General features: G+C 47.4%; 7 protein-coding genes across 7 annotated transcripts; 2 read left to right on the top strand and 5 right to left on the bottom strand.

The window, feature by feature from the left end:
• Nucleotides 1–6576: 6576 nt before the first annotated feature.
• Nucleotides 6577–7463, top strand: HD556DRAFT_1243157 (kinase-like domain-containing protein; the record flags this gene model as incomplete). Its single annotated transcript, XM_041298347.1, has 4 exons — nucleotides 6577–6765; nucleotides 6803–6980; nucleotides 7028–7095; nucleotides 7143–7463. Coding segments are annotated over 4 exons (756 nt in total), but the record flags the coding sequence as incomplete, so codon positions are not given.
• A 312-nt stretch (nucleotides 7464–7775) lies between these two features.
• On the bottom strand, nucleotides 7776–9578 carry HD556DRAFT_758824 (membrane bound O-acyl transferase family-domain-containing protein). The gene is made up of 3 exons (XM_041311527.1): nucleotides 9391–9578; nucleotides 9090–9339; nucleotides 7776–9026 (listed from the first exon to the last, which is right to left on the bottom strand). Exons 2-3 carry the CDS (start codon nucleotides 9336–9338, stop codon nucleotides 7995–7997), a joined length of 1281 nt encoding a protein of 426 aa, XP_041156858.1. The 5' UTR covers nucleotide 9339; nucleotides 9391–9578; the 3' UTR covers nucleotides 7776–7994.
• Nucleotides 9436–9896, bottom strand: HD556DRAFT_1395367 (uncharacterized protein). The gene has a single exon (XM_041303664.1). It carries the CDS (start codon nucleotides 9862–9864, stop codon nucleotides 9613–9615), a length of 252 nt encoding a protein of 83 aa, XP_041156857.1. The 5' UTR covers nucleotides 9865–9896; the 3' UTR covers nucleotides 9436–9612.
• Nucleotides 9897–10669: 773 nt separating this feature from the next.
• HD556DRAFT_1243215 (uncharacterized protein) lies at nucleotides 10670–12453 on the bottom strand (the record flags this gene model as incomplete). Its single annotated transcript, XM_041298351.1, has 12 exons — nucleotides 10670–10756; nucleotides 10822–10946; nucleotides 11012–11089; nucleotides 11194–11240; nucleotides 11292–11410; nucleotides 11459–11535; nucleotides 11583–11626; nucleotides 11678–11882; nucleotides 11931–12001; nucleotides 12051–12088; nucleotides 12208–12281; nucleotides 12399–12453. The coding sequence occupies 12 exons, from the start codon at nucleotides 12451–12453 to the stop codon at nucleotides 10670–10672; spliced, it is 1020 nt and encodes a 339-aa protein (XP_041156856.1).
• A 688-nt stretch (nucleotides 12454–13141) lies between these two features.
• HD556DRAFT_758690 (uncharacterized protein) lies at nucleotides 13142–15203 on the bottom strand. Its single transcript, XM_041311525.1, has 6 exons — nucleotides 14856–15203; nucleotides 14754–14791; nucleotides 14343–14702; nucleotides 14209–14299; nucleotides 13748–14159; nucleotides 13142–13693 (listed from the first exon to the last, which is right to left on the bottom strand). Exons 1-6 carry the CDS (start codon nucleotides 15016–15018, stop codon nucleotides 13300–13302), a joined length of 1458 nt encoding a protein of 485 aa, XP_041156855.1. The 5' UTR covers nucleotides 15019–15203; the 3' UTR covers nucleotides 13142–13299.
• On the top strand, nucleotides 14965–16338 carry HD556DRAFT_1492090 (uncharacterized protein; the record flags this gene model as incomplete). Its single annotated transcript, XM_041308812.1, has 7 exons — nucleotides 14965–15296; nucleotides 15356–15379; nucleotides 15427–15628; nucleotides 15681–15803; nucleotides 15849–16022; nucleotides 16071–16154; nucleotides 16205–16338. Exons 1-7 carry the CDS (start codon nucleotides 15222–15224, stop codon nucleotides 16336–16338), a joined length of 816 nt encoding a protein of 271 aa, XP_041156854.1. The 5' UTR covers nucleotides 14965–15221.
• On the bottom strand, nucleotides 16168–20463 carry HD556DRAFT_758976 (uncharacterized protein). Its single transcript, XM_041311529.1, has 5 exons — nucleotides 19942–20463; nucleotides 19333–19888; nucleotides 18051–19284; nucleotides 16724–17992; nucleotides 16168–16673 (listed from the first exon to the last, which is right to left on the bottom strand). The coding sequence occupies exons 1-5, from the start codon at nucleotides 20276–20278 to the stop codon at nucleotides 16494–16496; spliced, it is 3576 nt and encodes a 1191-aa protein (XP_041156853.1). The 5' UTR covers nucleotides 20279–20463; the 3' UTR covers nucleotides 16168–16493.
• Between the last annotated feature and the right edge of the window lies 1 nt (nucleotide 20464).

Below are 20464 nucleotides of genomic sequence, written 5' to 3'. Positions count from 1 at the left end.
TTACTTGACATCGTTGCTTGCTTGTCCTACTCTACACACTACTTTCACTATATCGTCTTTACACCGCTGCATTATTTCAGTCCTACATCATACTTTCGCTTGCTAATGTCATTATGATGTTAATGTCTCCTCATTTGTGTGTGGGATAAAGTTATTCGTCCCAACAGCATCGGGTTTTATTTATGACGAGGCCAATACCCTGAAATCTGAAAATGACTCCCTAAAGTCTAAATAACTTTGCGGCTTGCTGGACTGTTAATTTAGAATGCTGATGATCCATCCAACGAAGCGTTCTCGATAGCACACCGGTACGTAATCTCGAGCTGAGATGCCAGGTTACACAACGACGACTTTCCTTATTCTCAAGCCCTGGGAGGTTTACGTCTGTCGCCGACGGAGCGATGAAACTGGGACAGGGCGAAATACATAAGATGCTCGTTGAAAGATAAGAGACACGCCAATGTGAAGCATGACTCACTGATATGAACTCTCGAGCTCAGATACTGCATCGTAAAGGCACGTTGTCTGCACGACGCTCCGACCTCTTTGCGACATTTCGCAAGTAAATATGATCGTCGAGTTGTGGGGCACGACGGAAGGTCAAGTGGAAATTAGAAGCAAATCATATATCAGCGGTCGTCTGCTTTAAGGCGCCCGTGAGGTAGTGGAGTGGTGCGCAAGATTTTCAAATGCTTCGGGCCAGAAATGCCAGAAGAGTTCCAATGGTGAAGATGTCAATTATTGCGTGAGATTACAATTTAGCACTATCACTACGTACACACACCGAGTTTCGAAAAAAGGCCACGAAGCAAATGAACAGGGCGAAATGCATGAGATGCTTGTTGAAAGATAAGGGAAACAGTGATGCGAAGCATGACTCACTGTTGTCAACTCGCGAGCCCAGGTATTGAGTCATAGAGGTACCATGTCTGCACAATGCTCCGACCTCTTTGGCGCGTTTCGCAGGTAAATACGATCGTCGAGTTGCGGAATATGACAGAAGGCCGGGCAAAGATTTGAAGCAAGTTATACATTTGCGGTCGCTTGCTTTGAGGTACCCGTGAGGTGGTTGAGGAGTCGACGAGATCTTCATATCTTCCGGGCTAGAAAGGGCAGAACAGTTCAAATTGTGAAGATGGCAATGATTGCGTAAGATTACAATGTAGCACTACCACTATGTATGCTTACAGCGCCACACCCAGTTTTAAATCATTAATAAATATTGTCGCGACCGTGAACTCTTTGAACTTAATCAAACTTGTATGCTTTTCGTGCTGCGTAAAACATATCTCTTTGAGTGACGGTCGACTAATACTCGCACAACACGTACGATTCTGTTGTTACGGTCTGGTTGCAACACAGACTCATATCTCTTACCCTCGAGTGAGCTACATCCACATCATCATCACCCTGAGCAACCAAAAAATGATCAGTGAAGGGCGAATAATATGTGTCTGTATTCCTGGGGACGTCGCCAAAGTTTATTTCACTTTAGCACATGGCAACCTCCTCCCTTGACACTCTCAGTACCAGTCTGTACTGAAGTTCATGAACCTGTACCCGCTCTTTTTTCCTTACGTCCATCCAAACCTAAAAGCTTCTGAAACAAATAATGTCATTAGGCTGGCGTGTTTGTACATTCGTCTTTCCTCGATAAGATCAAATATTCCCATGTAAAAGTAGTCAGCAGATATACGAAGATTGTTGCAATGCTCTACTATATATTACTTTAGATATCTTTCTCATCTGTTCACAGGTTCTCTGATGCTCGTATCAACCATCAAACATTGATCTTGAATTTTTTGGGCCCAACATGACACCATTTGTCCAACCATGCGATGCTGGAATCATCCGATGCTTCAAGGCACTATATCGCCGTAATTTTTGCGTGCGTGCTATTGATCTTGACGAAGCTGGCGAACGGGATATTTATAAAATTAATATTCTCGAAGGCATGACAATGGCGAAGCAAGCATGGTATGCTGTCACGTCCGAAACCATCAAACATTGTTGGGATCACACTGACATTCAAGTGTAAGTCATCTTTTGACCTCATTTTTTTGGGTGCTCAAGTCTATCACAGTGATCCAACGACTAACACTGACACACGGCCTCACACGGATCCACTTGCGTGGAACATCGTCCACAAATTCGCAACTACCGAAATGTCCCTTCCCAATGCGGAGAACAAGCTACAGGCTCTTCTTGGCGAGTGCTACATAGATTCTGATTGGAGACCGGCCCTCAAAGCTGTAATGGATGCTGAAGGAGATGTGGAGATGGCTTTAAATGCCATTGATGCACTTATGCAAGCTGCATCTCGTCGTACCGGCCTCAAAATTTGTATTCCTGTGCGCTCACAACAAGCTGCCCAGCTATCTTCTACCGAAGCTGCGCTTATGCAATCAGTCCGAGAACTCCAAGCACGCAATCGCATTTTCGGTACCTTGCCAACTATTGATGAACTTCTGGACCCCGCCGAGGAGAGAGATAAGGGAGAATTCTCTGCTTTTGAAGGTGGTGACTCATCCATTGCAGACACGGTCCGCCACGAAATTGCCGTTGCAAATGGTGAAGTTATCAAGGTTGATTCTGATGACGATGACGACGATGAAGCGGATCCATCAATCACTCGTCAAAATATTCTCGATTTGTGCCAGCAGCTTGAAGTTGGATGCATGCAATATGGTGATCCTCAATTTTCACTTGATTTATCATCACAACTTCGAAAGTTTCGCGCGAACCTACGACGCGAAGAACTACTTAATGCTAGACAAACTTCTTTAGAACAATTCTTCTCGGTATAATACATGTACTTCTGTAGGACTATGGACGTTTTTCTGTCACACTTTTGGCGGAGGTCACATGCGTCACAATAGTGTGACACATATGCTATTGCATATGTCTCATAATGCATAACATTTTGGCGGTCCCAACGGTATGCATTATGAGCATTTCAACTGTACTTCCAAATTTTTGCTGCACCTCCATCATCTTTTTGATACCAAAGCAGGGTTCCTATGGCTAGTATCGCAGGGGCAATGCGCAATTTGGCGAATTATTATGGACATCAATATGTCCTGCCAAGTGACGCCTCCGAGTCTGTACCTTGGGATGTTTGATAAAGCCCTTCGACACATCTTGGGGATGAACCCCAACGCTACTTGATTATCCAGTATGGATGTCTACAACGTGTTTGTTTTATCTATTCACCAGTATAATCTCTCAAAAGCAGTGCATTTCAATATCGGGAACAAGATATGTTTCTGACGCTCTTCCACACCTTCTACATTGCAATAATCTTACATCTTGTCTTTGTCCTTTCCTGTCTACAAGAATGACTCGAATGACATTGATACTCTTGCGCTCGAATGCCTCTACGAATTGCAGATCATCATGGCATCTGATCCCGACTTCAACTTGAAGGTAATCGCTCAGAAGTGGAAATTCTGAATAACCGAAAACACTTGACGACACTTTCTGTCTCTGCTCTACTGTGCTCCAACCTTTAACTTTTGTGCTCAGAACAGGTTCAGATGCTTATAGACCGCCGTCACGCCCTGGAGGCTGGAGCACCTTGCACCGGCGCTCTCGCCAGTCTTTAATCTTTTGGACATAGCATATGTTCAGATGTTCCTAGAGCACTGTTCGGGTCTGTTCGGAGAACCGCCATGTACCACTTTCACATACATGGAAGAACCTTTCTGACTCAGTACAGCACCACGAGATCTTGCACTGGCGTTTTCCAGGAGTCGGCGTACAGTGTGATGCAGTGCAGCAGGGCTCATATACAGGCGGGAGGACTAATCACGCCATGTCTTTCGCCGTGGCTTGTGACGATCATGAATCGTTGGCAATAGCGGTGTCGACTCAATGCCAGGGGGCTATGACTTCGACAGTGATCACAGGACTTTCAGAAGCATCTCTTTGTTATCATATTCAGCATGTGACAACAATGGCCCGAGATCTGAAAATGCTCAATCTCCTGCCTTGTCATGATGCTCCTGATGGAGTTCTCGAGGACAAAACGATCATAGATCGCGAGACGTCACTGCTGATCTATCGGGGCATTTTGAAAGTGAATGGTTTCAACTTTCCCCCGAGCAATCATCTTGCAATGGACATTATTAATATTCATTACCCACTCATACAGTGCCTTCCATGCTATTTGCGGGATCATCTGTATTATCATACACGCCCTCCACCTCAATAAACAGATCTCAGTGAGCTTGTCCGAAGCCTGTCTGCATGAATTTCGTATGTGAGTCTCCTGCTCTTCGCGATGCCCTCGCCTGGCCTCTGTGGAATGCGATAAGACGTACTAGTAACCTGCCGCGGTACGCAAAACAGCCAGGAGTACTACCATCAACGGTCATCTAGTTCTACTAGTAGCACAAAATATGATGTAGCTGTGACTATTCGTCAATCTAAGAGCCTTCAGAGACTGTCTTGAGATGCGGATGCCACAAGTAAAGAGATGAGGAATTTTATTCCAGCCTTGCAACTGCTTTCACAGGTGGCAAAGGCACTAAGCTGTGATGTCGTTATGATTGCTAATACTCCCACGCACTTCAAGTTGTTATCAGTGCCATCTCTTCAAGCTCTCCATTTTGCTCTCCGTCCTCCATCTATTGACCACAGCCAAGACAGTCATACCTTCTATCCTGTGGAGTACGAAAACATGCCTCCTGCATTGGAATGCCTCCCAGTTGACATGTCTTTGTGCTCTACAGCTTCGTTGGTATGTCTAGCCGTTGCAACGTTGAGCTAGTTGCAAGCACTGGGCTATCCGGAGAAATGTCCATTGAGATGACGCTTCTACGGAGAGCTCTGATGCTTTGCTTGAGAGATTTTCCAGCGTTTTCGTGCTGCGCTCCGCTGACATCATGAGATCTCCCGTCTGGTGATACCATCACTAACCCACAGTGCGCACCAGTGGCCAACACAATACTATCCTCCAAATCCCAGATGATGTATAATGTCCGCAGAGCCTGTCCTCATACATCGCCTGTGTGGAAGAATCGTAGTTTCCAAATGCGCGAATGGATTTGGTGTTTGTTATCATGGGCTACTGCCGTTTCTTGTCGAGGATATTGAGCATGGTGCTCTAGGATTGTTCGACTGGGTACTTTTTGTGCTACTTGTGGCACTATTACTCTGCACGGGACATTGGGAACGAGCACAGTCTGCCGTACATGTTCACGTACGGCAATATGATAGAACAATCATGAATATAAGTTCTACCTGACCTTCTAACTACTCGCTTCGACGACTCGGACTACCTACCCGCATCGAAAACTGATCAGTAATATGATCTTCATGTAGGTCGGATCTCCCACTTAAAGTTGATCTCTATTTCAATTTGTAGTATCGATCGTTGAACAAGCTTCCATGGTTATGTAGAGAACAGCGCCCACTTCTTGTTCTTGGATTAAAATGTGAGTAGATCTCTCTGTCGCCAGTACTAGTGTGTGTTGATTCTCATGGTTTTTGTTTTCTTTTGGGTGCTTAGCCATCAAAAACAAGATCGCTAGCCCAAAGGCGTCAAACACGTCAACATTGTGTCCGTGACGCGGTTTCCGCAACCAACACTCGCTTGATTGATCGCACGCTGGTGCATTGGCCTTATCGCGCAGATCACTGCGACGACCATGCATTGTACAATGCACAACTGAGTTGGGAAACTCGTTTGGTTTCAAGAAACTCAAAGAACCCATGATCATCGACAAGGCCGCCAGGGTCCCTTGTAATGAAGTAGGGACAGTATAAGCCCAATGCTTGTCCCTAATTCATGATAGTGCATACATACAAGGCCCAACTCATAAATTGCCTGCCAATTTTTACTTCCATTCCACGCCCCTATCGTACTATCAAGGCCGCTATGAAGGTCGAATGTCATTGGTGCACTGGCAGGACTCGTGTTCCACAGGAGCTGACGAAAGTTCATGAAACCCGATGCTTAAACAGGACGATAACACCTAGCCTCAATCCTCATGCACATCCATCTCATCAACCATACCCGCACGATACTGATGCGTCACAGTTGCAGAACCATTATCCCCAAGTCAGTGTACATGATGACTCAATCGCTATATGCCCTAATGACGTCTTCTGCAGCCGGTTTCGCATTCAGCCGTCTTTCATTTCACCCCTCATCGTACCGAGCTTTATAAGTGACCCATCTGCATCAGACTCGGACCCATGGCGACGAGAACTTGAGCGATCGCGTAACAAACTTCTTCGGAAAATCGAGAAATCCACGAGCTTAGAATGGAAGAAGACAGGTGAATATGTCGCGAATACGTCAAAGATGTCAAAGTCTACCAAGTGCTTCCATTCTTTCGTGCAAACCCTGAAGAAGCCCATCATTGTGTTTCAGAATCTGATGGTATACACTTACGCACACCTGAGACGCTGCACAAACAATATAGGGTAGGGTAACCAGTGATGTTTGATTCATACAATCAACACGCTCTAGGCTTCTGAAGGAACTGAAACAGAAAATCATAGAGTGGAGAAACGATCTTGCGAGATCCTTCAACCGACCATGCTACACACGCGCGGCTTTTGAGATATATCATTCGACTATCGCGAAAATCTGACCGTTTGCCATGTCAGCTGCGGTTGGACGGACTAGAGCCAACTCCGGTTGTTGAGCAGGGTGGATCTGCAACTATCTTTACAGCGTCTTATAACCATCAAGCTGTTGCTATCAAGCGATCGCACCTGCCATCCATAGCGCACAAAGTGAGCAGTTTACCATCCGTCGATCTACATCCTACTCACCTGTCCGCATGTTTAGGACTTTGTGAGCGAGGCAGTGATTTGGAGTCACTTGAAACACGAGAATATCGTGCCATTTATGGGAGTCATAGACAAAGACTATAGGTTGTGGCTTGTTTCGGAATGCATGTACAGTGGTAACGTAAATACGGGCAGGGAGAACTGCGATCTTCGGCATCTGGTACGTTATATCATTCGTTATCAGCAACACCGATTGATTAGAGATTCTCTATCCAGGCAGAAGGAGCTGCAAAAGGTCTTTGCTACCTGCATACTTTCGATCCGCCTATCGTTCATGGTGATCTCAAGGGAGTGAGTGTTTTTCATGTCAGAAAGGTTCGCAGGTTTATTCCATATAGTGTAATATCATGGTCGACAGACGAGGGAACGCTTGCCTGACCGACTTCGGAATCTCGGGATCTGATGATACACGTCAAGGTTTGGATTCTACCAATGTCGGCCGCCGAGAAACGCCTAATTGGATTGCCCCAGAGCTTATTTTCTTTGGAAATTCGGAAACTATGCGCATGGAAGTCGGCATGTATATGCATTTGCTTCAAGTTGTGTGCTATATAAGGCAAGTGGTTTTGTCCTGTTCAAGTCATCAGACTCATTACTCCCTGCCTTCACCTCACTTTAGATCTATACCGGAGGCATCCCATATCACGGAGAGAATATAATCTGAGGGAACGAAAGAGACCCTTGCCGCACGGATTGGGAGAACCCATCACAAGAGATGTTGGCATCATGATCCAAGGCTACGCCCGAAAGCCCCCGCCGTCATCGAAGAACTGAAGAAGATGAAATAGTTTCCATTGCTTTCTTTGATAGGACTTTGAACGTGGCGCGTGAATTCGGTGTTTGGAGTTCCAATTTCCCTTCAATTCTGATTGGTGTCATACTTGATAATATACAATATCTAAGCACGAGATACCGCCGGATTCGTTCTGTTTAGTTGAATACAAGCACCTGTTCATCTTCGGACATTTTCTGCCCATCCGTGCAACGGCAGCCTTCCGTTCATTCACCACACCACTCATTGCCTCAAGAAAGCTCCTCGCTCCAGAACCAATATTGCTCAAGAATGACACAAACGTTACGTATAACGGTACAAGTACATACAAGTAGGTAATGGTCAACCGAGGATCAAAAAAAGGAGTATGCATAGTTAGGGGAAAAAGGAACGATCACAGTACATCAACGTCGCCGAGCTACATAATGATCTCTCGGAATCTAAACAAATTAAAACCATGTTTCAAAAAGTGGACAAGCAAGACTGTCGGTCTGTAATCGTCAGGAAAGAACTTGGACCCGATCAAACCAACTCTCGCCCATGCATCAATCATGAAGGTACCCCAAAAGGCTAGCCACAGCCAAGTCCACAACAAGCCCCAAAATCCATCGACACGTGAGCCCGTACGTTTCTTCCATATGCCTTCAAGAATTAGACCGACGGCTTGCATGATGAAGAACCCAAACACCACAACAGGGTGACCACCCCGTTCCATTGCCTTCAATACAAGATAGTGCAGAGCGCCTGAGACGAGGAATGCGCCCATCACCCCTCCAGGGCGACCAAATAGGTATGCCAATGGTTGGGCACCGACTGATATAAAGTACTCCCGGAGCAATTGATGCCACTTGCGACCCCAAAAACTGGTCAGTGATGTCGAAAGCCATGGGGTATCAAACAAGGGCGGCCATTGAGACGGTGCTTGTCTGAATAACAAGACAAACACAATGGTGTACATGTGATACAGCGATTCAATCACAAAATTTGCTGCCCAACCAGAGAGGATCGTAATGATGGTAGACCGGGTATAGCGACTGAGGGGCGGTAATGACGCGTCAAATATTGTGCCCCCTTCAGTTGATCCGAATGTTTCCGGAGAAAGATAGTGAGCGGCTCTAGAGGCGGCATCAAATGCAAGCGTGTTGAACAATAGCTTCGCGAGAGTGGTGAGCAGGAACTTTGATGTTGACTCTGTTCCACAACTGCTCTTTGGAATGCGTAGGCCTTTTGGCCAATCCCACCCAATCCCGCGAAGATTAACTGATAGATCCCATGCATTCCAGAATGCGGTAAATAGTGGGGTATCCTCGACATTGGTCAACTGGTTGTTCGTGCTGTCTGAGATGGTATCACCGTTGAACGGTTTGTTCGGTTGTAAAGCGATTCGACTATATGGTTTTTTTGCGAAAGCCCAACCGGTCGATCGCATCGAAAAGGTGAATACAGCGGCCTGAATTGTAACACTTGAATGAGACAGGCTCTTCATGATGGACAACTTGTACAGTGCACTCACAACTAAGATTTGATTGAGGAAAAGGTAATCGGGAATGCCGAAAGAAAGATCGAGCGACGAGCCAGCTTGATATGCACATAGTAATGTAACTGGAAGAAGCGCCAAGCGGATCATTGCAGTGCGTTTTCGTTGAACCAGCACGGCCATTGCAAAGTACGAAACAAAGGCCGGCAAGAAAAATGTTGAAAAAGTCGACACCGACAATGAAACTCTCTCCTGGGATACAAGTAGCCTACTGAGGCTGACCATGCTGAGAGCTTTTGTCAATGATGAACTGCTATGAACATAGGAAATGGAGTACCTTGTAATGTATGTCCAACTGACGAACTGCACAATCCGATGTGCTGATAACAAGACAAACTTTGTTCTGCACGGTGATGGACATTTATACTTCTTTGTGAGTCAGAACTTTACCTATGTAGAATGAAACAACTTTGAGTTTGAGGCCTCAGGCCAGAGGCACCTTGAAGTAGCCCTATGATGATAGACTAAGACATTCGTCTTGTATGGTTCTTAATGGAAATCATTTACGGTTGGCCATCCAATTCGAACGCGCGGGATCAAAGGCGAAAGTGATGTGAGGCAGATAACGAACTTCGCATGTCTGTGGAATTTGCACTTTGATGAACCGTCGGCGCAGAGCAGTGATGCGCACGCGCACATTTCGTACTAACCCCTTCTCTGCTGACATATTTTGTTGCACTGCGCATATCGTGTTCGCTTCCAGGTCTAGGCGAAGCGAAGGTGTATTCGGATGGGTGACCGCAATCAGCATAATCGCCCGCAAGAACTCACCGGTCCACTGATGGCCATGGTTAGATTATAGTCTCATCACTTGTAGTTGAAGTAATCAAGTGAGCGTTGATGAAATAAATTCCATCATTGGGCGGCGCAGTCCTACCACCAAAAGTGAAAACGGATGCAGGAAGACCACTGCCGCTATCTTCTGTCCCCAAAAGGAGAGGCACAAATCCATCCATTTTCGAGAACCGCTTTTTGTCAAGAGCGTAGGGGATACAAATAATACCATGAAAAGAGCAAGATAACGCTATGACAATCAAAATGCGAATGATAACAGTTCCGACGCTCAATAAGCTGAAACCGCCATGCGAAAGTTTCAGAATACACAAGAGCTAAAGCTTAAGCTTTAAGACATGCCTGAGCCAAAGTGGAATGTGCACAGAGTGACAACACGAATTGGTTCCGCGGGATCAAACGCTGTCCTTCACGTTGTAGATAAAGAAATTGAATGGGTCGATTGGTTTTCAAATTCCGCTCGCCCGACCGTTTCTCGTACACATGACGTTGGACTTTGTTTCAAACTTCCAAAGAAAGACCCGAGCCGCAGGCTTCCCTTGCCATGACTTTTGGGGTATCTGAGGGTATCTGGCTTTCCATATATAACTGTAACATGGATTATGTAAGCTGTAGTCCATAACGCTAAATAAAACAAAAGGGATCCTCTCCACTTCCATCAGCTGAAGAACAGATCTTTACATATGCAGAGCACACCCTGTCCATATCGTCTTGATTGTAGTCTCCAAGTCTTTGTGAAGTTCAGAATAAGAAAGAGACATGTATCACTCAATGGATATCTGTTGCTGAAGAGGAACGCCACCTGGGGAATATGATGACTGGCGCTCTGAGATTTGGGCGGTGGGTAAGCACTGTGAGTTCCTGCCGAGTTCTAATTTAAAAAAAGTTAATCACCCATTCCAAATGCATTGATGACCTGCATCTTGACAGGTGCATAAGACTGACCATGCGTCTTAGATTCGGATAGTCCCTTGTCAAAGTCACGGAAACACTTGATTCCGATCGCGAACGAGGCTAAGAGGAGCAAGAAGGCGACGACGGCTAAGGATAGCCGCCAGATATGGTTTAGCGTCATGGTGAAACAGATTACGCTGTATGTGACTTACTGAAGACGGTTAATGTGGCGCGAGTTGAAATGTACTGTTCCTCAGAGGAAGGCTCATAAAAGCGAACCAGTTTGTACACTAAAGAATGTGTCAACTCGCGAGATGATTAACACATGTTATACACATACAGACTAGATCATCCTATCAGTTGCCGGTCAATGCATTAAAATGAAACACCTCACAATAAGACATCGCAGCCACCATCAATGCAAGGGCCGTAGTCATCAACCTAGCAGATAATTCAGATAATCACGCGAAGTGGACGCTGGAACCATCATACCATTTGACTTCATACTTGACAGCACGTGCGCAACCGGCCAAAAGAAACAAAACGACAGGAATAGCGACGATCGTGATACCAAATTCAGCAGAATTTTTGCTGAGAACAACGATGAGAAGCTGTGAATTTTCAGTCCCTGGACAATTTTCAAGAGCCACGATGTTCACCTGCATAGTCACCCCCACGAAACAGAAGAAGTCGAATTTAAGTAAGCAGATGAAGATTTGATAGAATTGATACATCGCTATTTCGAGTCAGCACCATATCATCAAAAATGAATACATAGCTCACACTTGAATTTCGGGTTTGCCCCAACAACATGGAAGATAACCCATCTGCAATATTTCAGTAATGGGCAGCATACACGATAAGCTGTGTGATCGTACCCGAACTCATCATACAGCTGCTTGATCCAGAACATCAAAAAGAACCATGACGCAGCAATTATGCAGGGAGCCACGATTAGGAACCGTTCGACCTTATTCCATAGTGGATTTGGATCTACAGCGCAAGGAGGTGTGCAATTAAATATAGCGACACGGGTTTCATGAACTTGAAGAGCAGAAAAGACGATGAGAGCTCCATGAAAAACTACGAAGTGGTCAGAAAGGAGGCATTTTCAGAGAAGTCGACACTTACGAACAATCCCCATGAGCTGGATGATGTTCCGTGATCGTAGAGCATCAAGTGCCATTATTAATTCGAATATCCTGCACTATTGTCAACAGCTTGGGAGTGATCGTGAATGCAACTACATACTCTGCTAGAATAAAAAGAGCTAAGTAGCATGGCAATGTCTTCATGATATGAGCGATTCAGCTTGTTAATGATGTGCGTAGAAAAGTACCTTGTACCCAAGGTTTGTAAACGCCGTCCCTGCATTGACTTGAACCTTGACGTCCGCTAGTTAGCAGACGTATCGATTCGACTGCGGAGCTACACTCACTATTCCGAATGTTAATCCAACCATAGCTACTACCACAATGGCCTCTATGAGCACCTAGGTCAAATCTCGATCGAGAAACTTCAAATAAACGACTAACGGAGTGCAACTGTGGCAAAGGTTCTTGAATGACAAGGTCACACAATATTGGGATATAAACGTACTTGTGATAATGAAAGCCTTTTGGGCTCTCGTCCCAAATAATGGTTCAACAGCCATGATGAAGCAGACCGTCAAGCCTTCGGCCGTAAAATGAGAGAAGTTGGTGGTTCCGAGTCGTCGGTGAACGTCACGGTTCGTGACACTACTAGCCGACTAAGCTCCCAATGTGGCTGTGTCTTCCTGTGTTTACCGAGCTCGTCGGTTATGCAGCTGTTTCATACTCGATTTTGTGTGTACATACTACAGGTATGCACATAGCATGATTTAACATGATCGGTTAGTTGTGAATGATCAGGATTCAGCGAATCTGAGTTCGAGTCGTGCTGGAGCGATGGCTCCCCATGATCGAGCTTCGACGCCGCGTTGCAATCATATTGACAGAGTGAAAAAGTGACATATTCTCCGGCCCCGCAGACGTCAAATCGTTCACCTAACATACGCCCACACCGACATCGTGTGACGAAGATGAAGTCAGTGACCGATAGACCATCACTCTCGCTAAGTAAGCACGACCTAACACGACTGACATTGCTTGACATGACATCGTGGAATTCAGCGACAGACCCAGTTATGACCTCGGAGGGCATTTCGGTAAAAGTTTAACAAGTGGTATTTATCACTACAGTGCAAACATCAGTTACCAAACGGTCAGCGTTGCCGGGGAATAAGTTGATGTTCCATGTTCTCTGATTCCACCAGCTTTAATGATCCAGCTTCGTAGTAAAAGTGTATGCTCATGATATGCAATATCATGGTCATGCTAAATGTTCAATGAGACATGATGTCGTGATGTATCCGAGTGCCACATGAATTTTAATTGCCCCCGATATGATAGTGCCCTTGATGGAGCACAAGGACATCGAGTCGTCGACCCTATTTCATGAGGAGATCCATGTTATCAACTCAGAAATCATCCCCTCTCAGCGTACGTTCCTTGACAGCTGCGGCTATCAACAACTCTTCCCTCCAAAGCGTCCGTATATTCTCGCACATCCAGGGAAGCCACCGGTCACTGCCACTGTGACCATACTCCTCGGCGCCGTCGTTCTCGAGACTGTCCAGACCGGCCTGGGCTTTGGTGATAATCGTATCGCAAATCGTGATCAACGACTCCTTCCAAGCGAGTTCGTTGCCATCAGATATCATCTCCCGTTTGCCTGCTATGACATCGCGCCACGATTGGATGGCGTTATGGTGGATTGTATTATTTGAGACAAAAAGACAATGAAGTCTTAATGCTGTGATCAAGCGCCAGGATGGCTGCGCTGATTCCGCCGAGCAATATAGGGTCCAATCTCTACGGTAACTTAATGAGGCAACTTAATTGACCAGAAGTTGAAGACGTACATACCCCCAATAACCTTCGTCCTCGAGGACGCTTTTGACGAAGACACCGGATTTGTGATCGAGTATCAAGGAATCCACCACATCTTGTACATCGACTTCACCATCCGTAATTTCAACGTTGCCTAATGACTCGTTGACAAATCCGTATTCAACAAACAGCGTGCGGTTAGGATGGGCCCCGTAAGCCAAAAAGATCTCTTCCCCCTCTTGAACAGATGCATCTGCTGGCGAAAGAAATCTAAATCCAATCTGCTTTACCGGCGCAGAGTCCCAAATATCGGCCTCTGATGGAGCTGGAGTCATACTATGCAACCTATTCGGGGTATGGTTGGCAAAGTCGAGGATGGGACATAAAGTGAGATTATCGGGGTCTTCCTTTGATGCTTTCAGACGGTAATATATGCAGCGCGTGTTGACTGGAGGCGAGGTGGATAAGGGAGTCTCGTTCATGCAGAAAATACGTGCCGTTCAACCAAGCCCACGCGTAATTGCTGGTAGAAACGTCGTTATTGTCCAAATAGGCATCATATTTTGAAGAGATGTACGAATTCGCGGTCTGCTATGGCTTTAGACGACGAAACTGAGTGAGTATTTCCTACCAAGTACGCTCGGATTGCATCCCAGTCTTGACAAAATCGGTCATGCAGCTTAACCAAGGATGCATGCACACTCGGCGGGAGGTACTTAAGCAGTGGGACCCCTCCGGACTCCAGGCCACGTTTTGATCGCACGATCCAGGTCAAAGGATGACTGTCGAACTCCCTAGGAAGTGTCGAAATGTATGGTCCATAGTGAGGGTCTAGTGAATCCTCACTCCCATGCGGGCGGTTGATATACAGATGCAAAGATATCATTTGCGTGGCGGTCAAAGGAGTGGGTCCAGATGTTGGATGGAGGGACTTTAACGTCCTGATATTCATCAATGCCTGAGGCGGCATTGCAAATAGCAGGGAAGATGGCTGTCCTGTTTGTCAGGGCAAGGCTCAATCCATATTCACACGAAAGCTCACAGTACACAACGTTCGAGCAAAAAGACCATTCCCAGCAGCTGTGTGTCCAGATGGATGTTAGATCAAGCGGTGGCCGTCCGGAAAATCGGTTGGTGACTCAACTGGGTGTCTCTTTGCACTCGACCAGCAAGTCGCCTGTTCCTGTTTTCATTCCTCGAGTCCTCAACCATGCCAGCAGCTTGGGCCATCGATAATTCAGCGACGATTGCGAGTTTGAGATGCTCGCCATCATGGAAAAGTTGACGTTATTCCCACTATGTGCCATGCAAGGTCATGGGACTGGAGAAAATATGCATGTATGCGGCTCTCCGCGGGTCGTCCATGATGGAAATTCCGGCCCGTGACATGCCATAAAGCTTGAGATCTATTACTTCTTCGTGTATCTCTTGCATTCGACGATCGGATACTATCCCCACAGAGCATTCGTTCACCCAGCAGGTCTATCAAATCCAACTTATTACTCGAAACATGACCGTCTTCAACGCATCTCGCCTTCTTGGCAAGACAGTCCTTATCACGGGAGCAAGTTCTGGTATCGGAGCGGTGTGTACAAACCTAGCTTTGAGGGAGACACCAATACTGATCTGATCATCGACCCACAGGCTACCGCCCTTTTGTTTGCCAAGGTAGTCCGCAATGACATGCTATATTTCTAATCATTCATATCTCATAGGGAGGTTCCAACATCATACTTACCGCTCGACGAGCAGACGCGCTACAGAAAGTTGCAGATGAATGTACTGCTGCCCACAAAGCAGCTGGCCTGCAACATGGCGGCAAATTCTTCACTATACAAATCGACGTTTCGGACAGAAATCAAATCAATGGCCTCCTAGAAAGGATACCCGCCGATCTTCGCGAAATAGACATCCTCGGTGAGTGGATCTATCCCCTGTGGTGTTCATATGAATTTGAATTCGGTTGCAGTCAATAATGCTGGATACGTCGTGGGAGTGGACAGGGTTGGCGACCTGTCTCTGGATAACGTGGAGGGCATGTTCGCAACCAATGTGTTTGGCTTGATCGCCATGACGCAGTTGTTCATCAAGGGTGTGTATTTCAGCCCTTGGTCATAACTTTCACTCAGCCTCGTAGACTTCAAGAAGAGGAAGACTGGACATGTTATTAACCTTGGTTCGATCGCTGGCAGGGAAGCTTATGTTGGGGGAAGCATCTATTGTGCAACAAAACATGCTGTTAGTGCATTTACGGGCTCTCTCATGAAGGAGCTTGTCGACACTCCCATTCGTGTCACCGAAATCCAACCAGGTATATGAACCACTATCGCAACCAGGGCTAAACTCAAGTCGTTGGTAGGTATGGTGGAGACCGAGTTTTCTCTCATCCGTTATAAAGGCGACCACTCCGCGGCAGACAAAGTCTACGAGGGACTTCAGCCTCGTGAGTGGTTTAATATACCTGTAACCCGCATATACTCACATATCACAAAGTGGTGGCTGAGGACATCGCGGAAGAGATAGTCTGGGCTGCGTCGCGCCCTCCACATGTCAATCTCGCTGAAGTCTTCGTGCTCCCAGTGAACCAAGCCAGTGCCACCCTCAGTTACAGGGCGCCGAAGCTGTAATATCCCAGTTCTGATTTGATACTCGAAGTCATTGTAACATAGACATTCCCTACAAGCCGATAGAAGCGAACGACCGTGTGTCAGATACAATAAGGATACAGCATCGACAGTATCGACAAATGCGCATTAGAGAGTGAATAGAATATGCAGCCTAGCTAACTTTTCGATTTCTTACTCTTCGATCTGGTGATTTTTGGGGGTATAACCTCTTTCACCACCACCTCAGCGTCGTTGTCATACACAAACTTCTTTACCACGATGTTCTCTGGGTGAAGGTCAGTGAATGGATGCTGCTCGACATCCATCACGTTGCCCAGAGTGTCTAAGCGAAGATTCTGGGGGAAGGTGAGCAAGAACGTAGTACAAAGTCACGTAAACCACTTGCCTTGGACGTCGGGGCTAAGCAGCTTTTCTCAATGACAAAGTCCTTAGTCCACGAGTGAGGTCGAGGATGAACCTCATCCAAATAAATTTCCGTGGATAACCCCTGATGCCACTTCACCCGTTTGCTTTCTCTTTCCTCTTCCTGCTGAGGGCCTTCCCCAAACCGCAAACGTTTGACCGGCCGATCAGGCCTAACTGGCGTCTCATAATCCTCCACTTCTCCTGGTCCCCTACGATGCTTTGTCCAGACCACCCCGTCATTTTCATCATGTTCTTTATCAAATCCAAGGATGTATTGATCACCCAGTTCGCTAGCACCTTCACAATCACTCAATCCGGGCCCGTCTTCACCCCGCTTCGCCCTCCGCTCAGCTCGTTCAAGTCGTTGCCGATCCCTCATATCTCTCTGTTTTTGCGAGATCGTCCGAACCTTGATTGCAGGGCTCTCTGGCCTGGTGCCCTCCTTGCGAATTACCTCCCTTTCCAGCTTTGCGAAAATTTCCTGGTTTTTTGTGGTGTTGGAAGTGGTGAGGGCTTGGAGAGCAACTGCGCTCATCCCCATGAAGCCCTCGCCCTCAGAGCGCCGTGAACGTCGAAGCTGGAGAGGTTGCGTTGAAGTGGACGGACCAAAAACGTCGCTGGCATGCTGCGCTGCAGGCTTGCGTCGAGACGTTCGACGGCCCCGACCTCGGTTTGCTAGTGGCTGATGTGCAGATGCTTCCACCGTTTCTTTGGGCTCAACAGCATCATGTGATGGCTTTGCAAGTTCAGGTTCTGGTAGAGCAGGCGGGAAGGTTGAATTGGGAGGTGAAGATGATTGGGTGACTGGTGCCTCAGGCACGATCAAAATCTGCGGGCTGCTGCTGTGGTCATCGGCGGCTGGAGAATCAGATGCAGTCGGTTTGATGGGCGCTGCATAACGCGCTGATATGACTCCGGGCTCGACTTTGCGGAACTTCATAGGGCCAGGCGGCTTCCGAGGACTCGGCTCTGGTAGAGAGGGAGCCGTTGGTGGGAGCCCAGGTGCTGCTTTGGGGGCATACTTGCTACCAAGCATTCCAGGCACAATCTGGCGGACCATCACAGGATGAGTAGGGGAAGACGTAGCAGTCTCTTCTATGCCACGCTTTCGCTTCAGGGTCGAGAGTACTGATGGCTCTGCTACAGATTTCCCGTCGAATTTTCGATTTAGTGGTGGGGCGATGGCAGATGATTCTTCGGAGCTGCTATTACCATTGCCAGCGGGAGCTGATTTGAAAAGTGGGACACGCTGATGAGCGCAATTCACGTCAGTACAATCCAGCAACAAGCCCGCTTGGAGGGCTTACCGGTCCAGTACCAAAGGCAGGTAACTTTGCAGCTGTGGATGAAACCGGCTTCTTTGGCTGTGGTCTAGCATAAGGCTTGGCGCCAATTCTTGGTATGCGACTACCAATAGAGGGCTGTTTCAAACTAAACTTCACAGGACTGGAGGACGATGTAGCCTGATTAGCGATTAAATCTTCTCCGACAGCCTCAGATCCTTCTGCCTCTTCAGGAATAGATTGCGGGAAATCCGTCCCTGTCTTCTGCCCAACCACTAGAGGGAACGGCAGTTTGGCGCCAGATCTCGGTTTGGAAGAAAAATTAGGGAACATAGGCTCTTTGCCCTTGTTATCAGCGGCGCGGGGTAAGGGGTCTACAGAATGACTTCGGAGAGGTTGAGAGACAATGGGTTTCGGTTCCGCTGAGGCACTTCGAGCCCTCGCACCCGCTGGTCGAGTTGGAGAGCGCACAGGACTGTTGAAATCTGTGATTAGAATACGCTTAGCAGGGCTACGAGATGGATCGTCCAACGCAGGGCGCGAAAAGACGGGTCCACGCATGCCCACCAACCGTGTCGATGCGTCACGTTTCGCAGACAATAGCATTGTGTTTTGTGAGGATGCAGAGCCCTGTACGAAGGCACCTTGAATGGGCACCCTTCTCGCTGGTGTGCGAGAGGCATCGTCGACGGTCAAGGAAAACTTGAGATGAGAGGAAGAACCGAGTAGATTTCCATTCGGACGAATAGGTGTTGGAGCGACAACCAATGGCCGCTGCGCAGTGGCCAGGGGATAATTTGGTTGCTGAGCATCTGATTTTGGCCTCTGTGGTGTCAACAATGGAGGGTCCAAAGATACCAAAGAAATTTCACGTTGTGGTAGCGAATACTGTCCCTCTGGGAGTGGCGTAGATCGCTCGGACGGCAATAAACGCGTTAAGACATCCGCGGACTGGGGAGAAAGGGACCCTAATTCCCTTTGGAAATTGGGGGTGGTGTCATATTTCCCGTTTAATGCCCGTCTTCGTGATCGTCGTCTCTCTTTATCATCTACCAATCCTTGAATATCAGGGTATGGATCTGCATCACCACGATCAACAGGTTGCTCATCCCGCATCAGGGGAACGTTCCCCTCGGGCGCGGTTATTGTCGCCTTCGATTTTCCTTTGAGTTTCGGCGTTTCCGGAGGTTGCTGTGTGTGAGTGGTTTGGTTGGGGCGTGGAGTCCCACTAAGGCGTGCTGATCGCCGCACGGGTAATCTTGCATGTTCCTCAGTAACATTTGGTGCGCTGGAGGTGGCGACTAACGGCGAAGGAAAGCTGGAGTGTGGTGGTCTAGATTCCATGTCAGCCGGTGGGCATCCCTGAGGAAGCTTATTTAGGCTATCCGAGGAACTAGACTGTTCTATGCCGTCTACACGAGGGGCAGGTATGACAGAAGGATGCTCTGGGGATTGCGAGAGGAGATCATCTACGCTAGACGATAAAGTTTGAATTGGAGAACCACAGGGACGTCCTTCTGTAGAAGATTCCGCAGTCTTGACTAGTGCGGAGCAAGATTCAAATGAGATGAGATCGGGCTGAAAGATGTTACCAGCAGAATCCTGTGGAGGTGAATTCTGATTGTAGGAAACTTGATGCTGCGGTGGTTCTTGCGACAAAGCACGTTCTGTCGGAGAGAACTGGCTCAGTCTCTCACGCAAATTTATGGGGCGAAACGGGCTAGGGGGTGCAGATATATCTGGGAATGGTGTGCGTCCATCCCTCATCACAAGACCAAAGTAAAGGGTGGGGTGGGCCCGCGGAGGAGGGGAAGGATTATCGCAAGCCCGCATAATTCGACTTGCAAGAACGGATGATGGTTCTGAAAGTCCATGTTTGGAATTTAGCTGCGAAGAGCAGACGAACAAAGCTCACCGTTCTGGCCCAAGGTATCATTCTCAGGCGTGTCTTCACGAGATAGATGAGCAGCCACATCAGAGATCTCATCTGCATCTTCGTCGCTTCGTTCGACACTTTCGTCCGGTGCGCGCGTGATTTCCTGTGGCGATGGAGGGGCATGGAGAGCAGGCAGTCCCGATGGACGAAGGAGAGAGTCGACGGTGCCAACACTCAGCCCACGTCTTCGCGTGACCTCGCTAGCGATGAGTCTCTTCTCCGGTGATTGTACTGGACCGAAGTAGACTCTCGCAGTTGAGCAATTGACAGCATCACTGTCGGTGGAAGCAGGGGAGTTGGTGTCGTCGGTATTCATCAAATTGTCCACGATTGTTGCAATATCTATGGACGTTAAATGGAGAGCCGTAAGACATTCAGTATGGCGGAACAACAAAATCGTTCAAGGCCTTGAATATAGCAGAGTGATGATCGACGATCGACCAAAGCTGCCGAACTGTTGGCTGTTCACGACATGCACAACCAACACAAACGTCCATGTACG

Source organism: Suillus plorans (genome assembly GCF_016647745.1).
Source record: "Suillus plorans strain S12 chromosome Unknown HD556scaffold_55, whole genome shotgun sequence".
Taxonomy (NCBI): Eukaryota; Fungi; Basidiomycota; class Agaricomycetes; order Boletales; family Suillaceae; genus Suillus; species Suillus plorans.
The sequence above is the reverse complement of the archived record's forward strand: the minus strand, read 5'-3'. Positions and strand labels throughout refer to the sequence as shown.